The 22756-nt window shown below is 38.5% G+C and overlaps 1 protein-coding gene across 1 annotated transcript in view; it reads right to left on the reverse strand.

Moving 5' to 3' along the window:
- MBOAT2 (membrane bound glycerophospholipid O-acyltransferase 2) overlaps window positions 1–22756 on the reverse strand; it is a 97711-nt gene that overhangs the window by 71396 nt on the left and 3559 nt on the right. The window contains exons 2-3 of the mRNA XM_074581793.1: window positions 6766–6911; window positions 3044–3121 (exon numbers count right to left, since the gene is read on the reverse strand). Of these exons, the coding sequence (XP_074437894.1) occupies window positions 3044–3121; window positions 6766–6911 (224 nt within the window). The remainder of the gene's footprint in view (window positions 1–3043; window positions 3122–6765; window positions 6912–22756) is intronic.

Below are 22756 nucleotides of genomic sequence, written 5' to 3' on the forward strand. Positions count from 1 at the left end.
ATTTCCAAGGAAAAAGAAAAAAATAAGGATTAGCACTACATCAGTTACCAAATGCAAATTCATTGGAATCGAGAACTTGTTTAAACACATTTTTCAGTTTCACAATTAACTGAGACATGAAAGCACCAAATAAATTAAGATAGCTTAGTCACAAATTAAAAGATAAGAGCTTTTGAACTGTTCAGGAGAGCTAGTGTTACCACTCCATCTTTCATTTAAAGTATTATTGTTTAAGTAAGACTTAAGTATAAAAAAAAATAATTCATCAATTTTAGTTAAACCCACATCTCAGGTAACTCATTTTCTGCTAATTAACTTTATTCTAGAAGTTGCTGAAGTAAAAAGATACGGTTTCCTTCCTTTTTAATATGGTCAGTTCTCTTCCCCCCACCTCCGTCCAAGATTTTACCTTTTTCTTTCTTTTTTTTCCTCCCCTCACTTGACATATCACGTATTGTCAAGACCAACCTAGAAGCAACAGCCACACAAGGTTCAGTTCCCTCAGGACAAACACAAAGGCAGGAACCTTGTAGAGCAGACTTTTAGGATGTACGTTAAGAAAGCAACAGAGATTTAGAAGAGTCCCAGTATCAGACTTGAAAGTCTGCTTTGGAGAATGTAGAAGTTTATCAAAAACCTTTGCTTGTTTTTGATGGTAAAGAAAGCCGGCATACCCACCACTCAGCAGCTTAACTGATAAACAGCCTAAGAACTTCAGTTGCCTCTTACTTGTTTAAAGAATTTTAAGAGAGGTTGGAGAGACTGAGGAACTGTATTAGGGAGTGGGGGAAGCAGGAAGGAGAGGGATAATGGTTTTCCTAATCCATACACTTAGGAAATCTGCAGTACACCAACCAGGGCAGGGAAAAGAAGAGGGAAACTTACTTCAGTGAATTAATTTAGATAATAGACAAAAATATTTTGTACAATACACAAGTGCTTTTCCAATACAAAAATCACTTGAATCCATATTTACATTATGTATAGGTATTTGATGTTCTATAGTCTCCAAGTTTAAGAAGCTTATGAAGAGTGCAGGAACCTCTAACTAGGACTGCTAGTCAATGGGTCCCTCTATGACATACAAAGTATATCCCAAAACTTGGGTTATGCAGGTATATGCAAGTACTCTGATTAGTTGCGTATATATATATACATACACACTAGTAAAACATTGACAGGGTCCTTCTCCAGTCCTGAGGCCAGGTGGTACCAGCTGCGTCCTACTACACAGCACTTAACCTTAAATCTCTCCTGTACTCCATGAGACACATCTGTAGCCTGAAGACAAACATTTAGGTGGGGAGAGGAGTCATTCGCATTAGTTTCTGTTCAGACTGCTGAACAGAAAGCTGTAAATAGCATTTTCATGGCAGAAAACTAATAGTACATGGTGCATTCCTTCAGTAAAAGGTACAGGCATATAGGGACACCAAGAGGTATCACCACTTCTGGGATACCGTGGCGATGGAGAGAGCAAACCTTGTAGAGTCTTGCCCGTATCACCTATTAGGAATGGCTCCTGGAGCTTCCCATACAGCACCCAAGCATTGTCCACAACTTAAAGCAGTCCTCCACTGAAAGAGCTTTCTAGTTTTATCCAACGGTATGTTAATTCATACTGTGATAGAGCCACATAAGCCTGGTAGTCAAATCTAGGTTTTACCCCCACACCTGCACAGTAACTAAGAATAACAGAGAACGTACGCACACAGTTGTGTATGACACAGCAAACATTTCAGGACATCAGTTGTTAAACCAGCTGGTATGAACTGGGAGGGTCAGGAACTAGCGGGTTCCCTTGCTCCAATGCAGGAATGTTAAATACATGCGTGCCTACCTACCTCTCACTATTAGGGAAGTAAACCACTGCTAAATTTCCTTTTACAAGAAAACTATGTAATTTGTTATGATAAAGACCAAAGCATTCCTGGCTGGTACCTCTCTTTGCAGCATTTAACCACATTAATAATTTCTTTTAAAATATTAAGCTACAACTTACATTGTTAAATGTCTAAAGAGAAATTGAAGTAGCCAAGTTGCTTAAAACAACTTCTAATCAAACAAGCCATTAGAATATAAACCAGCCATCCAACCAAATGAAGTTCTCTCCCATCTGCAGTAGTTTGAATACATCAGGCTTTGCAGAAAATCCTGGAAATAAGAGCCTAAAATGGCATATTTCAAAAGACAACAAAATTATATTCAGTAACAGAGCATAAAGAAGCAGAGTGTTCTAATAGGCAGGATCATGAACTAAGGCCACCCCAGCTTTGCACTTTCTATGTAAAGCAATTTTCCTTTTTTTGGTTCTTTTACCAGCATCTTTCCTGACAGCCTCACATACTTCAGGAACCTATTCAAGCAAGCGTTTGCTATTTTACTAAACATTTATGCGGGAATTAACACAGTGGGAACCTAATTTGGTTCTGATGTGGAATAGTGAAACATACGCATATAGTAATAAAATAAATGTCTCTCCTGCTTTTAAGCATGATTGAAAAAAGAGAAACAAGTGCCATTCTACATGGATTCAGATACTGCTATTCTAATCATGCATTCAAGCAAACATAAAAATAACACCCTACACACGTAATTTTACAATAGCATACTTAACCTAAGACAGCATTCACACTGCGTTAATTCTTACAAAACAAACAAAAAAAAAATAGGAAATGACAAAGAGTACCTAAAAACATTTCTCTCTCAAATTCTGTTCCCTTCAGACATCTTCCTTCTACTAACACTGGGCATTATCAAATTACATTGAGTTAACTCATTTGTGAGACATCTAAAACTACTTATAATTAAGTAATGACAGAAAAATCAGAACACTGAGAACAAAAATATTCCAAAAAGCTGGCAAAATTACCCAAATAAGCCATTTTCTCTCCTGGAAATAAAACCATGGTTAGCAGAATTCAAATAATGAAATATTATGACACAACCAGAAGTATGGCATATGTGCACAGTTACAAAAAAAAAAACCCTAAACAGTAGCAATCTTGTAAAAGCAAAAAAATATTTCACAATGGAAACTTACTTGTGCATATTTTCCACTCCTATTATGATCATGATATAGTAGGAAATTCCACTTTGTATAACAAAATGTAAGGCATACCTAGGGAGGAAAAAAGAAGTAAACCCTCATGACATTTTCATTAATGACAATAAACTGCATGCATTTATTTATTTAACACCAAATAAATAGGTTTGTCAAATTTTAACTCCATCACTGCTTCCAAAAACCCCTTTTGTTCTATTTAGGTTTTCTGCAGCCCTCCCTCCTGTTGAGAGCTTCACCCTTTAGCACAGCACAGACAGCAGTAATGAACAAAAACTACAGACTTAAAATTCTCCAGCTCATAAACAAGAATACAAAGAATGCATCTCATAATACTTCCACTTGGCATTATTTCATGTGTAAATAACATGAATGTTTTGTGGTTCAAATTCCATACTCATCTTCTTACCCTTTTGCAACAATAGATAACTGAAATAAGGCCCAAAATATCCTAGTATCCACAATATTAGTATATGGGAAGATTTCCCGGTCAATAGAAGTGGTAACTCTGTCCAGTCAGTCTCTTTGTTCCAGGTTATCAATAACTAATTAAGGGATGATGGTAATGATGCTCTCAAAAACACAAACAAAAAACCCCCTATGCACCAAGAACCCACAGATTTATTTCATAAGGCTGCTCTAACCTATTCTCTTTTTGTTTTCCACCACTTACCACCCGAGCTACCACACCACCATTGTTTTGGGTTTTTTGGCATCTGTTTCATTTTTACTTTTATTTTTTTAAAGGAGTTATATTTCAGTAAGCTGGTAAAGCACTGGTGGCAAACCATTGCCAGTGACTGGGGTAAAGCATCTGATCTTCAGTAAGTTGATTTTCTTTCATTCTGATACTTCACTTAAAGTGCCTCAGTAGCACACTTACATGTGCTCAAATGACACACTGATCTAGTTTGGGAATTTTTCCCCATAAAAAGCAGCCTAAAAAGCACATACTATTTTCTTATACTGATACTTTTCTTTCATCTTATCATCAGCAATTTCCAATTTCACTCCTCATCTATTCACAAGGAAATGTCTTCAAGGACTTTCAACAAGAAACACAGTTCTATCCAGCTGAAATCCTACAAAGTCTACACACGATCAACTGAGGGAAAACAATTCACTTGGATATTTAATGACCTTGAAAATCTTGACTTTTTATGGGAGATCCAATCTGCACTTGCTCCCATGCTTCACTACTAGCTAGTCTCATCTAAGATATGACTACGTAAAATTCAAATACACATTGAATATAAGAAATTGCCAATTAAAAAAAATATTCACTTTTTCTTTATGTATCAGCCACGTATTAGCAACACTGTGTAGCAAAGACAAGTATTAGTGAAATGACAAAAGTTTAAGAGATTTGCTTCTTAAACAGAGAAAGGAACATAGTAAGATATCAAAGTCTGAAAAAATTTGGGTTGACATGGGGTACCATATAAAGATTAGAGTCTCTGAAAACATTTCTCTTTAAGAGTTGTTAACAATAGCAATATGATTGATCTCAGATTCAAAAGTTAAAAGGGATGCATTTAAATACAGCCTGAAGTAGTAAATTTTAGCTATATACAAAGGGTATTCTAGACCTTTTATGCTATTTGCTATTATCCCAAGGGGATTATCCCTTCTCTTCCCGTCCCACATCACCATCACAAGCACCACAAAGGTGACTGAAAACTAAGACATCTGAAGTTGAAAATCACAACGTAATGACTAATAAATATTCTTAAAAGGGTGCAGATTCCAAACTACTTACCACATTTAGGTTTGCATGAGATTTTCTGCAAATCTACATTTACTATAAACACTATATAAGAAAACAGGAACAGTTTCCCTCTTGTACACACATGTTATAACACAACTGAAGAGTCACTGAAGGTATACCATGGGACCATAATCTACACATATACTTGATTCCTTGGGGAGTGGTGAGGGGCACCAAACAAAACAAAGCCCTCAAAAAACATTCTTCTATAATCGATACTTAAGCAATAGGAAAAAGAGTTGGCACAAGTGCAACAGAAGTATCAGCTTTCTAAAGAATGTGTACTTTTAACACCTCAAATTATGTTCTTCCTTTTCAGCGTTTTTAAAAAGCCTTTAGTTCAATGATTGTAAGAAGAAAACCCCATCTTTTAGTAAAATAGAAATTCATTGCTAAAATAATTGCTTTAAGTATGATCCAAAGCAAAATAGATAATCTGGATTTCTACTATGACATAAAGTTTCTCTCTGATTTCTTTTCCAGGACGTATTGCCAATGAGAGGCTTCCACAAATCTTTATGTCTGTTAGGGGCGGAGGTTGTTTCTTTCTAAAGTCTCCCATCCTCAAGTTTCAGATATGAATATATCGACAACACTTTCTAATTACAGGCTACAATTAATGACTTCTGTTTCCAAAGCAATGGATACAGAATGTGCTTCTAAAGCTTACACAGATCTCACAAAAACCACACAGAGTAGCACCTATCTCCCGTATCATCCTCCTCATTTGATGCTAAGACTGGAAGTCTCTGACATCATATCATTCTCTTAAAGCAGAATACCATGGCCTAAAGTTTAAGAAATACATGGGAGTTATGGAATTATATATACACAAGTAAACTGCACATGTAAATCCAAAGATTAAAAAACTTACTGATTTTTCTTTTCCTAAAAGTAATACATATCAATTAGTGTTGAGAAGCCTCTGCAACATGCCAATGTAGAGGCCAAATCTTTGGTTTGGAATTCCAAGATTTATTTATACACCCTCTGTGTGCGAACACATGCGTGTACACACTGTGTGCATCTTCCCACCTGCAAAACAGCTTGATTAATTCCCTCTAGTTCAGTAATTCTCTACCACTGTCAGTATAAATAAGTCTTCTATATACTTAAAGCTGAGCAAGCGCTTTGTTTACTGTGCAATAAAACAAAACTGGCACTTAATTAATCTTAAACCAGCTTGGGAAGATGAGAGCCATTTAGTAAGTTAATTTTGAAGGGAAAAAAAAGATTTTCGCCAAACTAAATGCATAACTCTTTCTTAGCCTTGCTAACATTCTGACTTGCTATGCTGTGAAAAGATCAAGATATGAAAACAGCAGACACAGAAAGTTTGTGTTAAAATAAAAAAAAAAAAAACAAACCCAAAGCCAAAAAACCCCCCCACATACCACAAACCACACCCTCACTCCAAAACATAAAAGAAAAAACCCACACACAAAAAACTCTCAAATCTGGGCCAGCTCCTTTCCAGGTGTTTTATACTAGCATCATCAGTACTGCATTTCTGGACACTCTTCCTACAAAAAGTTAGATTATATTCAATATTCAGAAAAACACATAGCAAGTTATCTCATGCAGTGAATATTTAAGAGAAATTATCTTAGTCATCACACCTGTGCTGTGCCTCAAGAGAATACTTCTCAAGCAAGTTTACAGAAAAACTGGTACAAGTTAAACAAACTGCACCTGCTCCATTTTCCCAAAACCACAGGAAGACAGTATGTTAGTTATCGGTTTGCAAATGGGAGAGCTTTCAAAATTTGTGCACCGCATCAGAAAATTTAAGCTGATTTCTGTATATTTGCAGCAGCTAAACCCCACAGAAATAGGTAATAAGGCTCTTCATTAAAAAAAAAAACTTTGCTTCCCTGCAAACAAGAAATGAAAATCTACAAGTCCCTGAAAAATGAATTTAAGTGCAACTTACCATCCAAAACAAAAAAGTGCAAGATAAAGGCCCAAGAGGGTTGCAACAACATGTCTTATAAATGGGCTAGTTTTGCTTGAATGAAGGTATGTTCGAAACCAAATAGCCGCAAGCAAGGCAAACAGTTGGCACACTACAAAGTTGACCTGCATAAAAAAGAAAAGAAGAAAAACTTCTCACACACTTGTGTATTGGAAATTAACAGAAATATCCACACGTTATTAGTAATTTGCAGAACCTTTGGCTCTGCCATGGCTCTTGCCACAGCACGTCAGCCTCAAAGAGCTTCTCCTGAGAGCCCCTCCCCTCCTAAAGTACAAAACAGTGCTCCCCTGGGCAGCTAAGAAGAAAAGACACGCCAAACCTGTAGAGGTAATCCATGCAGGTATCAAGAAAAAAACAATTTTTTTTTTTAATATATATTTTTCTGTAAATTTTCTATATACCAAACCACTATCAACCACAGAATCATTTATACCCTCCCAGCAACATGAAGATCTGGGTTGGGTTTTCCATTTGTTGCTTAAGTGAGCATGACTTGGAATTATGTATCAGCTACACAAATCCCTGTCAGATCACTGGAATGGCCTGTGCAGAAGCAGGGCTCAACGAAGTGCGCTTCAGTGGTATGTAATCAGATAAACAACTTGGTTGCACACTGGATTTTCTTCTTTTACATTCAAGTAGGACAGTTTCAGAAATTCCTCTTCCCTTCAGGTCATTTATTCTAGAAGATAGAAAATCTCTTGTATATTAAATATTTAAAGACATTAGGGCAATGAAAGGAAAAGTGGAATTAAAAAAAAAAACAAACCAGCGAGTAAAAAGAATCATTCTGACTGTGGCCCAAAAAGAAATTAACAGTAAGGGCCCGATAAAGAAATAATTTCCTCAAATACAGCAACTGCTACCAAAATTGGCTTAAGCTACAAAAGCTGGATGAATTCCTTTATTTAGAAAAGAACATTTCCCACTCCATGGATTTTTTTTCTTTCATAGAAAACTGCTTAACAACTGTCTGTGTCTAATAGCAGCATCCCAAGTCATCACAAGCAACAGCTTGGGGACCACTCCTTCAGGTCATAAGCACTTCAACACAAGAAACTTGCACATACTGCATGCTTGACTAGTCCTTAGCACAACAGTTCAGCCCATTTGATGTCACTTAGATGAAATATATACTTAATACCACAGGGTACAGTGACAACACTATTTTTACGTTGATGACAGCAGGCCTAATATTGATGTTTGCAGCAACACAGTGCACTCCTCTAGTACTATAATTCAGCCAGCCCATTCCTTCATCATTTTTCAGCCAAGCTTCAGGCAACAACATGTAAGGGTGTGAGAGTATGCAAACATGGTTACATTTAAAGGAGAAGCTAAACCCCATCAACTACCTACAGAACTCATCTTTGTAACAATTGCGTAGATTCCCTATTTGCAAATCCAATGATAATTCCTCTTTTTCCAAACCACCCTTCCTTAACACCAAGCTACACAAGCATTAAGTGCCAGCAGGGAAAGAGGCTCAGAAGGCAGGGCTGCTCTTTTAAACAGGAGCAGTTCCCTAAACTAAACCGTCACGTACACTTTGCCATCCATTCTCTTACTCCCACATTTACATTATGCTTTTAACAGTATTTGGAAAATCCTAAAAGAATGATGAGATATTCTTTCAGGGCATAACTTGACCTGTTTTCTCTCCTTTATAAGCAATGATGCAAATGAAATGGAGCGAGGTTTATAACTCAGGATGAGTCTGTGGATTTAGTAGAAGAGTTTCATACAAAACCATCAAGTTCAATGAACCACTGAAACGGAAACAAACTGATAATGTTTTAAAAAAAAAAGAGGTCAAAAAATGAAGAAAAAAAAGCTAAAGTAATTAACTATGAATTCAGTATTGACCTTTGGGTTTTATATTTATTATAGCAATTATGCTATGAATTTACCATGCTCCACAGAGCAAGTTTCTGACCCAAAGAGCTTGCACCCTAGACAGACTAGGAGGGAAAGGGAGATAGAGGAGACAATTGGGACAAATACGAAGTTAAGCCGAGGTGAGAGACAGAGTGAAGAAATGGGCATGAATACTTGTCCATAAGTGATAGCAGAGCTGACAAGTTCACATTGCTGGCTTTACTGAATGTCCAGGCTTTGGCTGCATTACAGATGATTCGCCAACTGGTGTCTCATGATGCCCCTCTTTCAGATTATCTCTCAAAGCAAACCAGCAAGACCCAGGGAAGAAGAATACTTATCACCTGGCTCCTACTATTACCGTGGCAAAGGGTGGGTGGAAGTGCTTGGCATCTCTGACCTGTATCATCATCTCTATAGAAGCAGACAAAAGCGAAACAACAAACCTTGAATTTCACAATTCAGGGTGAGCCTGCAGGTTTAGGAAAGTGGAAAAGCCTCATGAAAAACATGCAAAGAGAATCTATGAAATGTGCCCTCTCTTCACTCCCTACCTGCTGACTCCTTTCCTGGGTACTTGCTCTTGCTTTAGCTATTTACCCAAATGACCAAATCCATAGTTGATAAACAATATCCCATAAAACAAAACAAAAAAACCCACAACACAAAAAAACCCCACACCACACAGAAAAAATAACACCCAGACAAAAAAAACCAAACCCAAAACAACAAACAAAAAACAAACAACAAACACCACCACAAACACAAAACACCTTCCTGAATATTTTGAGAACAGCAATAAAATGCAGGTTATCATACCTTCAGACCAACCCCACAAGCAAAACTTCCAGGGATGTCAATTCATGATGTTGGTGTTTTGAACACACAACTAAGTGACTCAAGCAACAGAATCTAGTTCTGAAAGCCTTCCTCAAAAGGGACTCCAAAATTACCAGGGGGTATTTTTAAACTGCTCTTGCCAAAAAGTGCACAAACATACGCATACTTGGATACATAAAAGACACCACCGCAATGTTCACACACCACCCTGTGTTCCTTCTCTGCTCTTACCAATCAGATCCTTACACTTGCTTCCACAGTGCACCAAAATGCAGACTACAAAGCATCAACTGTTTTGCAGACTTGTATCACATCCAATCCTCCTAAACCTTTAAATACGTATTTGTGAAACCAAGCTACGCAGCAGTTAAAGCTGAAAGCCATGCAACTTCAGTTTAGTCTTTATACATACCTACTTCTGATAATATTCTTTCTGCTGCTTTATTCCACTTTCCCCAGCAGGATTTCTGCTTCGTTCAGCAAATGGACAAGTGCTCAGTTTTCACCCTCATCCTATGACCCATTAAATGCTTACCATAGAATCATAGAATTGTTAGGGTTGGAAGGGACCTTAAAGACCATCTAGTTCCAACCCCCCTGCCATGGGCAGGGACACCTCCCACTAGATCAGGTTGCTCAGAGCCCCATCCAGCCTAGCCTTGAACACTTCCAGGGATGGGGCTTCCAGCACCTCTCTGGACAACCTGTTCCAGTGTCTCACCACCCTCATCGTGAAGAACTTCTTCCTAATGTCCAATCTGAATCGACCCATCTCTAGTTTTAATCCATTCCCTCGAGTCCTGCCATTACCCGACATCCTAAAAAGTCCCTCACCAGTTTTCTTGTAGCCCCCTTAAGATACTGGTAAGCCACTGTAAGGTCTCCTCAGAGGCTTCTTTTCTCCAGACTGAACAACGCCAGCTCTCTCAGTCTGTCCTCATAGGAGAGGTGCTCCAGCCCTCTGATCATCCTCACGGCCCTTCTCTGGACACGTTCCAGCACGTCCCTATCTTTCTTGTAGTAGGGTCTCCAGAATTGGACGCAGTACTCCAGGTGGGGTCTCACGAGAGTGGAGTAGAGGGGGAGAATCACCTCCCTCGACCTGCTGACCATCTGCATCCTACACTGAATACAAAAATCTTACATTTCCCCATAGACATGTTTATGCTGATCTGTCTATAACATGGGAAGACTTCATAAAATAACTGTAAACTTTCTGAGATCTTAATTCCTATTCCTGTTGTAAAGGTGGGCTACTGACATGCAATGATGAAAGCCCAAATGCCCACTAACTTTGGTTGCCCAATTTCAGATACGCGGTGCCTAGTTTTTCAGTCAGTAGTTTTAACAGAACTTTAACTGAAACTGTACTTTGAAAATATCATTTCAGCTGCTATTTTGAATATCCAGCATGTCTATAAATCAGACCCAAAGTATCTCAAAATGCAAGCAAAACTGAAAGTCATCACTATGACACATTTTCATTATATTTTTTCTCCAGGTCACTAGAACTCTCTTTACTAGTGATTTGTATTCCAAATAAGGGAGGGAGCTCATATCAAAGAGTTTGTGGCCATTACTTGGCCGTATTCAGTCACATAGGTAATCCTCATCTGACACTTCTTCTGACTTTTGAGCATCTGCTATCACAGGCTATATATTCACTTGGTAAACATTTTGAATATCTGATTTCTTACTTTTAAAAAGAAATGGAAAACACAGCATTTCTACTACAAAGTCAAAGCTTTGAGAAAGCTTTGGAAAGGAGAAACAGACTCTCTGGGCTCCTAAATTCTATTCTATTCACTTCCAATTCCAGCAGTGAGATAATGCATGCATCTACACTGTTTTGGTTCAGATCAGGAGAGGGCTTCTGAAGCAAGCCTCCCAGCTGTCCTTGCTTCAGAAGCTTTGGCATGCATTGTACAGTGGTGTCCAAATACACAAAACCTGATTTCTTTTAAGCTAAACTGAACTAGAAGATCTGCTCCAAAGGTAAATGGACATTCAGCCCATGGACTGACCTAGGCAAAAACAGTATTTCCCAAAATTATCACAGCATCCATGTTGGATTCTCAATGCCAACCATTGTTAGCATGTTTATTCCACAGAAACACTCTTCCTGTACTGCACTACTTGCTGAAGTAAACAAAGCCTACATTTAACATTTAGCATTTTCCTAATTATATCTCCCATCTTTAACCACATTGACCAGTGTGGATCTGACATACAGCTCCACTGTATCCACACACTGAGACAAATGAAGAACTGAAGATATGCAACTTGCCTTAAAATAGAGAACATTTTTTTTTTTTTTTTTTTTTTTTTTACACAAACGTTATATACAGTAACTTCAACAACTAGGAGAGGTATACTTGAGTACTTTTTGAAAACTTACATCAAGCTCTTACAACATTGTGAGTACAGGCAAAATAGAACTTTCAAACACCTCACGCCTTGGTCAGATGTGAGAAGAACACCCACAAAGAACAAAGACGACACATTCCCAAAAGCAACATGATTCATTCCTCAAACCAAAATCTAACTTGCCTCCCCGAAGTCATAAAACCTGTTCCAATTCCAATAACCAGCTCCAGTTTTATAGAAGAAATAAAAAAACCCCTGATCCACTTAAAGGTGAGACTTCCTAGGGGAAAAACATTCTGATGCAGACGCATGGAATGGCAAGTTTCACCCTGAATACTTATAACTTAGCACATGTATAAGAAAACAAACACAGAATTTTTTACCTCCTGAAGTACAGGTCATATCGACAGCTCAGCTTATAATGAGTGTAACACCTCAAAGTCCCGTATAGAGAGCAGTGTGTAATGGAAAGTTATGTGCACATAAGACTAAAAAAAAACCTTACAGTTATAATTATCAGCAAATTATCTGCACTGGTTATTCAGTAATGATTAATGCAGATGTGCGTTAAATACCACTTAGACATACTAAGCTATTACAAAACTTGTATTTTAGAAATTTAAAAATTAAATCCACTATTTTGGTGCAAGACCAGTTGTCCAGCCAACAGAGTTCACAGGCATACTTTGTGCCAAATGTAACAGTAAAACATGAGCACAAATTCACAGTTTCAATGTTTGGATTATCTACATAAAATGCAAATCTATCATATCATTAACTGCATTAAGCTATCTACGTAACAAATTTTCCATTTGCATGACCTGTGTAAAAGTCAATGGAAAGCTTATAATAAAACTTTAAAAAATATATTTATTTTAGTGTTTTAAAAAATTAAATGTAATTTATACCATACATTTGTAAAAACGAAGTTGTTGATTTAGGAAAAAGGTCTGAGAGATCAAGTCTTTATGTAAAGCAAAAGAAAAGGAGAAAAAGGTCACAGACTGCTACAAGGATTTTCATCATCAAGAGGAAGTTTTGGTAAAACATTTGATTTGAACAGCTAGAATTCTCCAGCCTTCCAACACAGGCAGCATCTTTAAGAAACCATTAAAGAAATTTTAAGTCCATGTTAAAAAGAAATATAGAAGAAAAGACTTTCTCCTCCGAAACAAATTTTTAATATACTGCTGTGCAGTTTTATCCACTAATTCAGATTTTAGGCTAAGCTTCTTCTTCATATCAGCTATATTTTAAATATCAAAAGCAAACCGTTGCAGCCAACCCCTCCAGAATCCTGCTACTTCACAGCACAGAAGGCATTTGCCTCGTTCAGAAAAGCAGCCAAAGCAGCAAGGGAATTTTACTGATATAGAGATAATTCCTACTGGATGGCAAAAATTAATCACAGTGGCCCACACAGCCTAAAATCCACTGAGAAGCAGCAATATTATTGTACAGAGTTTTGCTTGCTAGCTCTAGCAAGGCACTGGGAGGCACTTAGAAGTACAACAGGGACAATAAATTACCTTACAAAAGAAACAGCAGCCTGGCAGGTGGAACACCAAATTAAGATTCAGGAAAACAGCATTTTACAATCTCTTCTGCAGTGACCCACATAAACTCTTTGGAAGTTACCTCCTCTTTGTGCATCTTTATTTTCTAATTTTACCAAGACTTCTCTCATCAGAAAACAAAAAAATGTATTCAAACCTGCTAACTGCAATACATGCCTGTGGCCTCAATAACATGCTTTTGATGAATGAAAGTTGATGTGGGTTTGTCTGGTTGGTTTTGTGTGCTTTTTTTGTTGGAGTTTTTTGGGTTTGTTTTTTTAAGTCATTCATTTTAAAAAAAAAAAAGGCATTTTAATTCTTATTGCTGATGAAATAGGCTTTGGAAAAAGGTCACCAAAATATAAGCAGAAGCACTGAAGCCTACCTGATGCACAGAGCCTAAAACATGAGTTTCAAGATGCAAGATGCTTTATAGGAAACAGTCAAGAACCTGTTGAGACGATGATTCTGCAGCCTGAGATCTAGGGTTTTTTTCCCATTTTGCCACACCATGGTATGTTTTCTCCATGGAATTCAGTTTTTCTGAGCTGCAAGATACCAGGCATTACTTGTCACCCTGTCTACAGCCATTTTCGGTCCACTTTTCTTCCATATAAACTAAGCTATCGCACATGTTTCCTGCAAGGACTAGTGAGCATTGAGCAGCATTCCTATTCTCCCATCTTATGGCCCCATTTTCAACAACTACAGTTCTCAGAGAGAAAAGGCATTTTAAAAAAACATTTTAGAATGTGAACTGAAAAAACTCTTTGAAAAGAGCTCTTTCAAGAACTAGGAGATCAAGACAGAATAATGTACATTTTCCTTAAAAAGAAGCACGGATCGCAAAGCTGAGGCTTTGATCTTTTTTTCCTATATCTATAGGGCTATTTTATGAGCAGTAACACTGTAAAAACACAAACCCCTCCAAGCATCATATTTGTTGACACATACTTGTCAAAAATTGCCAAACCTTATCACCATTAATGAAGCCTCAGTTATGTGTTGTTTCTCAAATGTCAGTATTTTCTTGCTCTTGCTGCCAGTTAGGTCAAAGCCATTTCCCTTTTCCACCAAAACAGTCAGTTGAGGAATTAAAAACATCTACAGATGTTCACAAAAAGCTATGTATAACACAGGAGAGCTGATGCTTCTCCACAGCAACCAGATAGCAGTACAGATGGATCTTCTCCTGTCCAATTTCTAACCTTCATCCAGTATAAAAGGAACAAACAGCTTGCACAATTATCCAATAATTGCCTACTGCCAAACCACTAAGAACTGAAGAGTGAGAATAACTAGTATTTTAAAGCAATGATCAATTTTCCAACTATTTCTTGAAAATTGCTGCACTGATAAAAAAAAAAGAACAAATTCCACACTAAAGCTGAAAAAAGCTATTCCATGACAAGAATCAAAATCAAAGTGTTTGGTAATTTTCTTCAATTTATTGGGAAATGTCAGAAAGAAGAGTATGGAGACAGTGACACAGGTACCTAATAAAGTTGAAGGACTCGAGATCAATTCAAAGAACATTTCTTCTCTAACTGACAGTAAGAAACAGGCATTCCCCTTTCAACTCAAATCTTGTGGCAATGCTTTCAAATGCATTTTTGGTTCAAACAATAACATGATGAAGATATAACCAATTAACACTCTTGCCCTGAAGTCTCAACCTCACTTCATGGGTGAAATATGAAGAAATGGAGGATAAGCAGCAGTGGCTATTTTGGGGCAGTATCAGCAGGGGAGATGTTTTTATGTTAAGTCAGTGTGTTCTTTGTAGCAAGACCATGTTACTGCATAGTTATACAGTAACCAATATGAAGGGACACCCATTTTCAGATGAGACTTCCAAGCATAGCCCCTCTAATGGCAGCCAGTTCTTGAAGTCCATACTTTAGCTATTTGTGCTAATCAACTGTAACAACACTGGCAAAATGTTGGGGTTTTTTTGTTTTTAATGTTGCACGAATATACTTCATCTTCATGTGAATCTATTGGCAACTTAAGGACTTACTCATCAGATTCTGAATGCTTTCTTTCCAAGCTGATTTCAGTCCAAAACATCAAAGACAGTCATGACATACGTTAATAATAGTATTTTTATTTCCAGTATTAACTTCCAATTTCTAGCTTGTAATTCCTAAGTATGTTGGAGAGAGTGAAGAACATCATGAAGAACATGATGTAGGCACTAGTAATCTGGTTTGTGCAATAAACGAGCATCAAATCCAATAAGCTTTTTCAAACAGTGCTTACTAAGTCATTACTCAGAATTACTCTAAGAAACACTGTATGACTAAAAATGTAAAATGAAACATCAACGTACACATTTTATAGTGAAAACAACCAAAACTAACCCATTAAGGATAGGAAGATGTCAGCTGAAGGGTGTTCTCTCTGATCAACTCTTAAGGATTCAGCATTATAGATACTGAGCTGTCACACGTAACAGCTATTTATGCACAGGAATAGCCAAAATCTAGCAAGTTTGGTTCAGAGGCGAAATTGGACTAAGAGCGCTGGCTAGGGCGTTTTGTTTGGGTGTTTTGTTTTCTTCTCTCCTCAAAAACAATAAGGACCTAACACGCTTGCTTCTGTCGAGCAAAAACTGGTTTGGCCAGTTAAGGGTGGCAGAGCTCAGACTGCCAGGAAAAAAGGGTTTACAACATCAAAACAAAACAGCCTGGCATTATGTTGGCAAAACACAGTTGCAAACAAAGACCAACTCGGCTACTGCCGTTTTCAGATGTGTAGCTTTTTATCACACATAGTGATTAACCTCAAAATCTCTACTCTTCGTCACATGAGTATCAGCAGTATACAAGATCTTCAAAAGTGTATTTGAACAGCAAGTCTTTATTTTAATGCTCAGAGAACCACTGCAGTGCCTGAAATTTTGTAAGAACTTTACAAGTTATTCACTTTCCTAGCCATTTAAAAATAAAGCAAAATAACATCTACGGAGATAGCCTTCTCAAAGGCAACCAGAAACAGCCACTTTCTCCATAAGATCCACCTCAGTACTATTATATTCTGCTGATAGGTGAGAAACTGAAATCCATCTTAAAATAAGCAATAAAACACAGGAAGTAATACTCTTGTCCATAGAGCCTGCAGAAATCCAGTAAAAGCAGTAGTCAATTTAAATAGCAAGTAAAACAAATATTCCTCATCTTTAAAACTGTCAGGTTCTTGGTGTTTTCCGTGGTGGGGGGGAGAGCTTAGAATTAAAAGGATTTCACCACACTCTCCCTTGAATGAACTACTGTTCACCTCAGACAGTCTCTACTCCTCCATGTCCATTATCCTCCTGCTCCTCCCAGTTTGGGAATCCTCTGCATGAAATCAGCCACCTACAAAGTCTCCAAGCACCACCACAACAGCCCTGTAAACATTTGCAATACACAGCAACCTGCAGAAGTAATATACGCTACTTTGAGCTGTTACAGCTTTTCAAATTAATTCCATTTTTTTAATAATATTTTCATAACCTCTAGAATCATGCCTCCATATTAAAATATTTTACATAATTTCTCACCTTCAGCCCCATTACAGATAATCATGTGTTAACATATTCTAAGGCTAGACCTTCTACAGAACTGGTAGCCATCACTGGGCTTCCAATAAACTCCTGCAGATTCATGGTGGCCTCAATTTCTTTCTAGCTTTTCCACCCTGAAGAATAATTGGTGGATGAAAAGCTGGACATGAGCCAACAATGAGTGCTTGCAGCCCAGAAGGCCAATCGCATCCTGGGCTGTGTCAGAAGAAGCGTGGCCAGCAGGTCGAGGAAGGTGATTCTCCCCCTCTACTCTGCTCTCGTGAGACCCCACCTGGAGTACTGCTTCCAGCTCTGAAGCCCTCAGCACAAGAAGGACATGGACCTGTTGGAGCAGGTCCAGAGGAGGGCCATGAAGATGATCCAAGGGCTGGAGCACCTCTCCTATGAAGACAGGCTGAGAGAGTTGGGGTTGTTCAGCCTGGAGAAGAGAAGGCTCTGGGGAGACCTTATTGCAGCCTTCCAGTACCTGAAGGGGGCCTATAAGAAAGCTGGGAAGGGGTTGTTTGCCAGGGCATGTAGCAGTAGGACGAGGGCAATGGTTTTAAACTAGAGCAGGGTAGGTTTAGATCAGACATTAGGAAGAAGTTCTTTACAATGAGGGTGGTGAAACACTGGCACAGGTTGCCCAGAGAGGTGGTGGAGGCCCCATCCCCGGAGACATTCAAGGCCAGGCTTGATGAGGCTCTGAGCAACCTGATCTAGTTGAAGATGTCCCTGCTTATTGCAGGGGGGTTGGACTAGATGACCTTTAAAGGTCCCTTCCAACCCAACACATTCTATGATTCTATAAAAAACCATTCATTATCCCTTGGACTGTCAGTGCACTTTTTGAGTGATATGTTTAGTCTTCATTGAATTTTTATATATATATACATGTATGAATGATTGACAGGAAGCAGTAGAATCAAGAGCATTGCTCAGCCAGAGGGCAGGTCAGAAAGATTTAGACGCATCTATACAGGTAGCATTACCAGTATAGAATATACCACTATAGTTACACAACCAGTACGCTCACAAGCCACGTTTCAGAACAAGAGTACCTCCTTCTTCAGCTTAGGCCACTTTTAACTAGAAGTAAAAGGAAAGACCAAAATCCCAACTACAGAAAATCACACTATTACAGCCAAACCAAAATAGCTTCTAAACCTTTGTAGAAGGCTTTGTATATATTATTCCAGAATAAAAGGCAGAGCTATGGATGTTTCCTTTGCAAAAGATGGCTTAGTTGCCAACAGGATCACTTAAAACAATCAGGCATAACTAGCACCTATCTAAATTTGCAGGCAAATTGAAATTGCCAAACAGCTCTGTTCACTTGAACAAGTGCTAGAAGACTAATAATCATAGAATCATAGGGTTGGAAGGGACCTCTGGAGATCATCTAGTCCAACCCCCCTGCCAGAGCAGGGTCACCTACAGCAGGTTGCACAGGAACGCGTCCAGGCGGGTTTTGAATGTCTCCAGAGACGGAGACTCCACCACCTCTCTGGGCAGCCTGTGCCAGTGCTCTGCCACCCTCAAAGGAAAGAAGTTCCTCCTCATGTTTAGGTGGAACTTCCTATGCTCAAGTTTGTGCCCGTTACCTCTTGTCCTGTCCCTGGGCACCACTGAAAAGAGCCTGGCCCCATCCTCCCGACACCCACCCTTTAAGTATTTATAAGTGTTGATAAGGTCGCCCCTCAGCCGTCTTTTTTCCAGACTGAAGAGACCCAAGTCCCTCGATCTTTCCTCACAAGAGAGGTGTTCCAGTCCCCTAATCATCTTCGTAGCTCTCTGCTGCACCCTCTCTAGCAGTTCCCTGTCCTTCTTGAGCTGGGGAGCCCAGAACTGGACACAGTACTCCAGGTGCAGCCTCACCAAGGCAGAGTAGAGGGGGAGGATGACCTCCCTCGACCTGCTGGCCACACTCTTCTTGATGCACCCCAGGATGCCATTGGCCTTTTTGGCCACAAGGGCACATTGCTGGTTCATGGTCATCCTGTTGTCCACCAGGACTCCCAGGTCTCTTTCAGCTGAGCTGCTCTCCAGCAGGTCAGCCCCCAACCTGTACTGGTGCATGGGGTTATTCCTCCCCAGGTGCAGCACCCTACAATAATGATAACTAATGTTGAATTTAAAATACTTCCTAAAGGAAAGATGGAACATGAAATATCAATACTGAAGAACTGTATCACCACTCTTTGTAAAATAAATACTGTAAAGATGCACACATTAAGTAAACAGGTCTTCACCTGGCCATGCGTAGTTTTTCTCAGCTTCCAGGAGAAAATAAAATTCCACAGTCTAGACTCCCTCTTTCAAAGGCGTGGAAAACAAGAAAAAAAAATGGGCAACTGTTACTCAGGAAAAGTGCACATTAGTCAAAATAATAAATGTGAAGAAGATGATGTGCCATAATCAAGGCTGCAAAGGATGTATCATAGTGCTTCATTAGGTCAACACAGGATCAGGTAAACTGGAATTAAAGTCAAAAAATATCAGGGCTAATGAATGATAAAGATGACTCACTTATTTCCGTTTTATCAGTTTGGAGAACTCTTGTTTTTAAGTCAATACTGTACCCAAGAAAAAGCCCACAGAGGGAAACGTAGCTGCAGCACAATAGATTTACAGCAGTAACACTTCAAAAACAGAAAGCAACACAGTAGTAACCATGTACTCAGCCTCTTGTCGTCTTCCCTACACCTTACTGGGTTTTTTTTCTTTATTAGCCTTTTCTTTGGGCACTCCAGTATTTCTTCTCAACATCCCAGGACTGCAGTATTTTTGTAGTAATTTCTGAACCCTATTTTCAATTCAGAAATGGCTTGTACTGTGGGGAACATAGGTCAGGAAGTGTTCACATTTACACCACCCAAATGAATTGCCTAAGGATGGGAAAAACAATTTGACAAAACAAAGCAGGTGACTATAGGCTGTTCAGGTAGAGCGTTTATTTTAGGTGTTTACTGTAGAAACCTTGGTCTGTAATTATATTTTGACTTTTTCCACTGCTCCACAAAAACCTGGAGAAAACATACACTCTCACTCACTTTCATACTGCATATCAGAATGAAAATTCACTGCTGTCTCCCTAAAAATTAAAGAATTGAAGTAGTCTATACTTGACATCCTCACAACAATATTCATGAACCATGAATTAAATAGAGGTATTTCCTTCTTGCACTAGATCTTTCTACCACTTAATAGATGGCTCTTTTCCAACACTGTAACCAGTGTCTGCTTTTTTTTTTTCTTTTCCAACTGTGTTCATTACAGCTTCCACTCCTTCCTTCAAGATAGTAATTTTATCTCGCCAATTTTTTTCCTCTTATCCCAACAGTTTCACCCTTCTCTATACATTTTTCATTGCAGAGTAATCCCAACAAATAATACATGGAGAATTAAGTCAACACCTAAACACCAATACCAAATTCTAGGAAAGGTGGCACTGCAGATGCCCCCTAGGACCTTTCTGATGATGATGAGTCTCCCTTCCACTAGTTCAAAGAGAAGTTAAGAAACCAGTAAAAACTTGCTAGCAAATCCAAACAATTCAAAACATCCAGTCATTGAGAACAGCACATACAGAATGGAGAACAGGACTTTTTTCCCAGCTTCTTTTCACCCACTATAGCCTCCGTCTATAGTCATGGGAGATCACACTTTTCTCTCCACCCTTCGTTCTTCTGACCGCTGCTAGCAGCGGATAAGGAACATACAGGGCAAAGTAGGGGCACAATTTTTTTTTATCCTACCACTCCCTTACCTTCAGTTTGGATTTCACACACCCATGAATGCTACTTTTACACGCTTCTATTACTCATAAGTTTCCTGGGTCACATCAGAAAAATCAGTAATGCCCTGCTCTGTATTTCCCAGACGCACACCAGGGTCTAAGAATCAATAGTGAAAGAGAATAAACTTGGGACACTCTTCACTTCATCCTTTTTTTATAGTTTCTTAATGTTTAAGACAAATAATAGGCCATCTAAATTCTGGAGAGCTATACCAGACAAACTTTTTGATTTCCACTCCATGTTTAGACAAAAAGATTTTTACCAGACTAAAGCATTTCAGTCCTCAAGAAGCTACATTAGGTTGCTTGGGCGGAAAATAAGTGAGGCATCACTAATGCCCAAAACTTTGTGAAATAACAGAAATCTAACTAGGAGACACATCCAGATGTTCCCTGCAGGCAAATCAGGCACATACTGCTTCTCAGCAAAATGACTCCCTACATCACCTCCAAGCCTGGTATTTTATTTAAACTCCAGCTGAGGCTCATATCCAAAGCATCAAGATAAAATAAAAAAATTTGCAGATACATCTTGCCAGTCACATGCATGTAAGAAATAAACAATTCATACATACGTATGAGGAAAAAAAAATCCTGCCCACTCTCCTTGAAGGCAACAAGGTGAAATACGAAGACTCAACATATGTTAATGAAAATTGCTTTTATGTGGAACTAAGTGCATTAAGTACATGTTGAAAGCAGCTCAGGTAACCCTCTGCACAAGGAAGAGTATGCTGAAAAATATGCAAAGATGTAGATGCAGCAGACTGGCCTGTGATCACTAAATGAAGGAAACTCACACAGTTTATACAGTTCACGTTTAGGAGGACTTGGATTTTTATGCTATTCTTATTCAAAAAAAGGTAGGTTTAAATTCTTTGAAGGTTGATGGCACTCATGTAGAAAATTATATTTATTCTACATAAAGGAGCAAATTTATTCAAATAAGAGCTAAAATTAGGCTGCAAAAACAACCCAAGAAAAGTGTGGAAATAGCAAGGAAATTTTTACTTTTGTTGAAAAAACACTGCTTCTCTTTATATCCTGGATTTTAAGTGAAGTGCATAATCATAGGCATGACATTTTATTCAGTCCGCACATCTTCACATAGCTATACTGTTAGCAGTTGGAGCCATACTCTTTCTTTTCTTATATAGAAGATAATCACTGAAGTTAGCTTAGTTGATCTAGTTGCTCACACCATATTTCAGGATCTCAAGATCAATCTGTTAGGCAATCCATGCAAAAAGTTGATGCTCGCATATTGTCATAGTCAATCTCCTATCTCCCCTGCTCAGCTTTTCCTCTACTACAGTTATCTGGTTCTATGGCAAATGAAGGGCAGTAATAACTCACGTAGTTTTTGCCCATTTCCAGATAAAAATTATGCTCCCTCTGGTGGAAGCAGTGAAAGCAAAGATTATTCTCTGAATTCCCCATACCCCACTGAAACCCAAAGCCAAGAAGAAAGCTTTGGTCTCCTAGAACCATTCTCATCTCACAGCAAATTTAAAAAGATCTAATTTAACAACAGGAAACCTGACATGTCATGAAGAGATGTCATTTGTCAATAGACAATCAGCAAGATAATACCAGAACTAGAAGTGGACCAATGTCCAACATGCTGTTGGTGAGGCTTCACCTCCGAGAAAGAAGAACGCGGTAGAGACACAAACATGACATGAGTACAGACAGGAAAAACAGACAGCTATGTGACAAACGTAACTGTAAAAAAATCATTCAAGTTGCAATCTCAATGTATTATGCAATACATTATTCTCTAGCAGCCAAGTTTTTATGATAATCCTTCCCATACTTGTCTTTAACTGTCAGGGGTGGGAAGGACATAACTACTTTTATTCCCTCTCTCCCCTAACAAGACAGAAGGAATACTGTAGTACATTAACATTCAATCACTCTTTCAATTAACTTTAAGGACCCAAGATGACACAGCTGTCA

The sequence above is a fragment of the Larus michahellis genome, chromosome 3 (genome assembly GCF_964199755.1).
Source record: "Larus michahellis chromosome 3, bLarMic1.1, whole genome shotgun sequence".
Lineage (NCBI taxonomy): Eukaryota > Metazoa > Chordata > Aves > Charadriiformes > Laridae > Larus > Larus michahellis.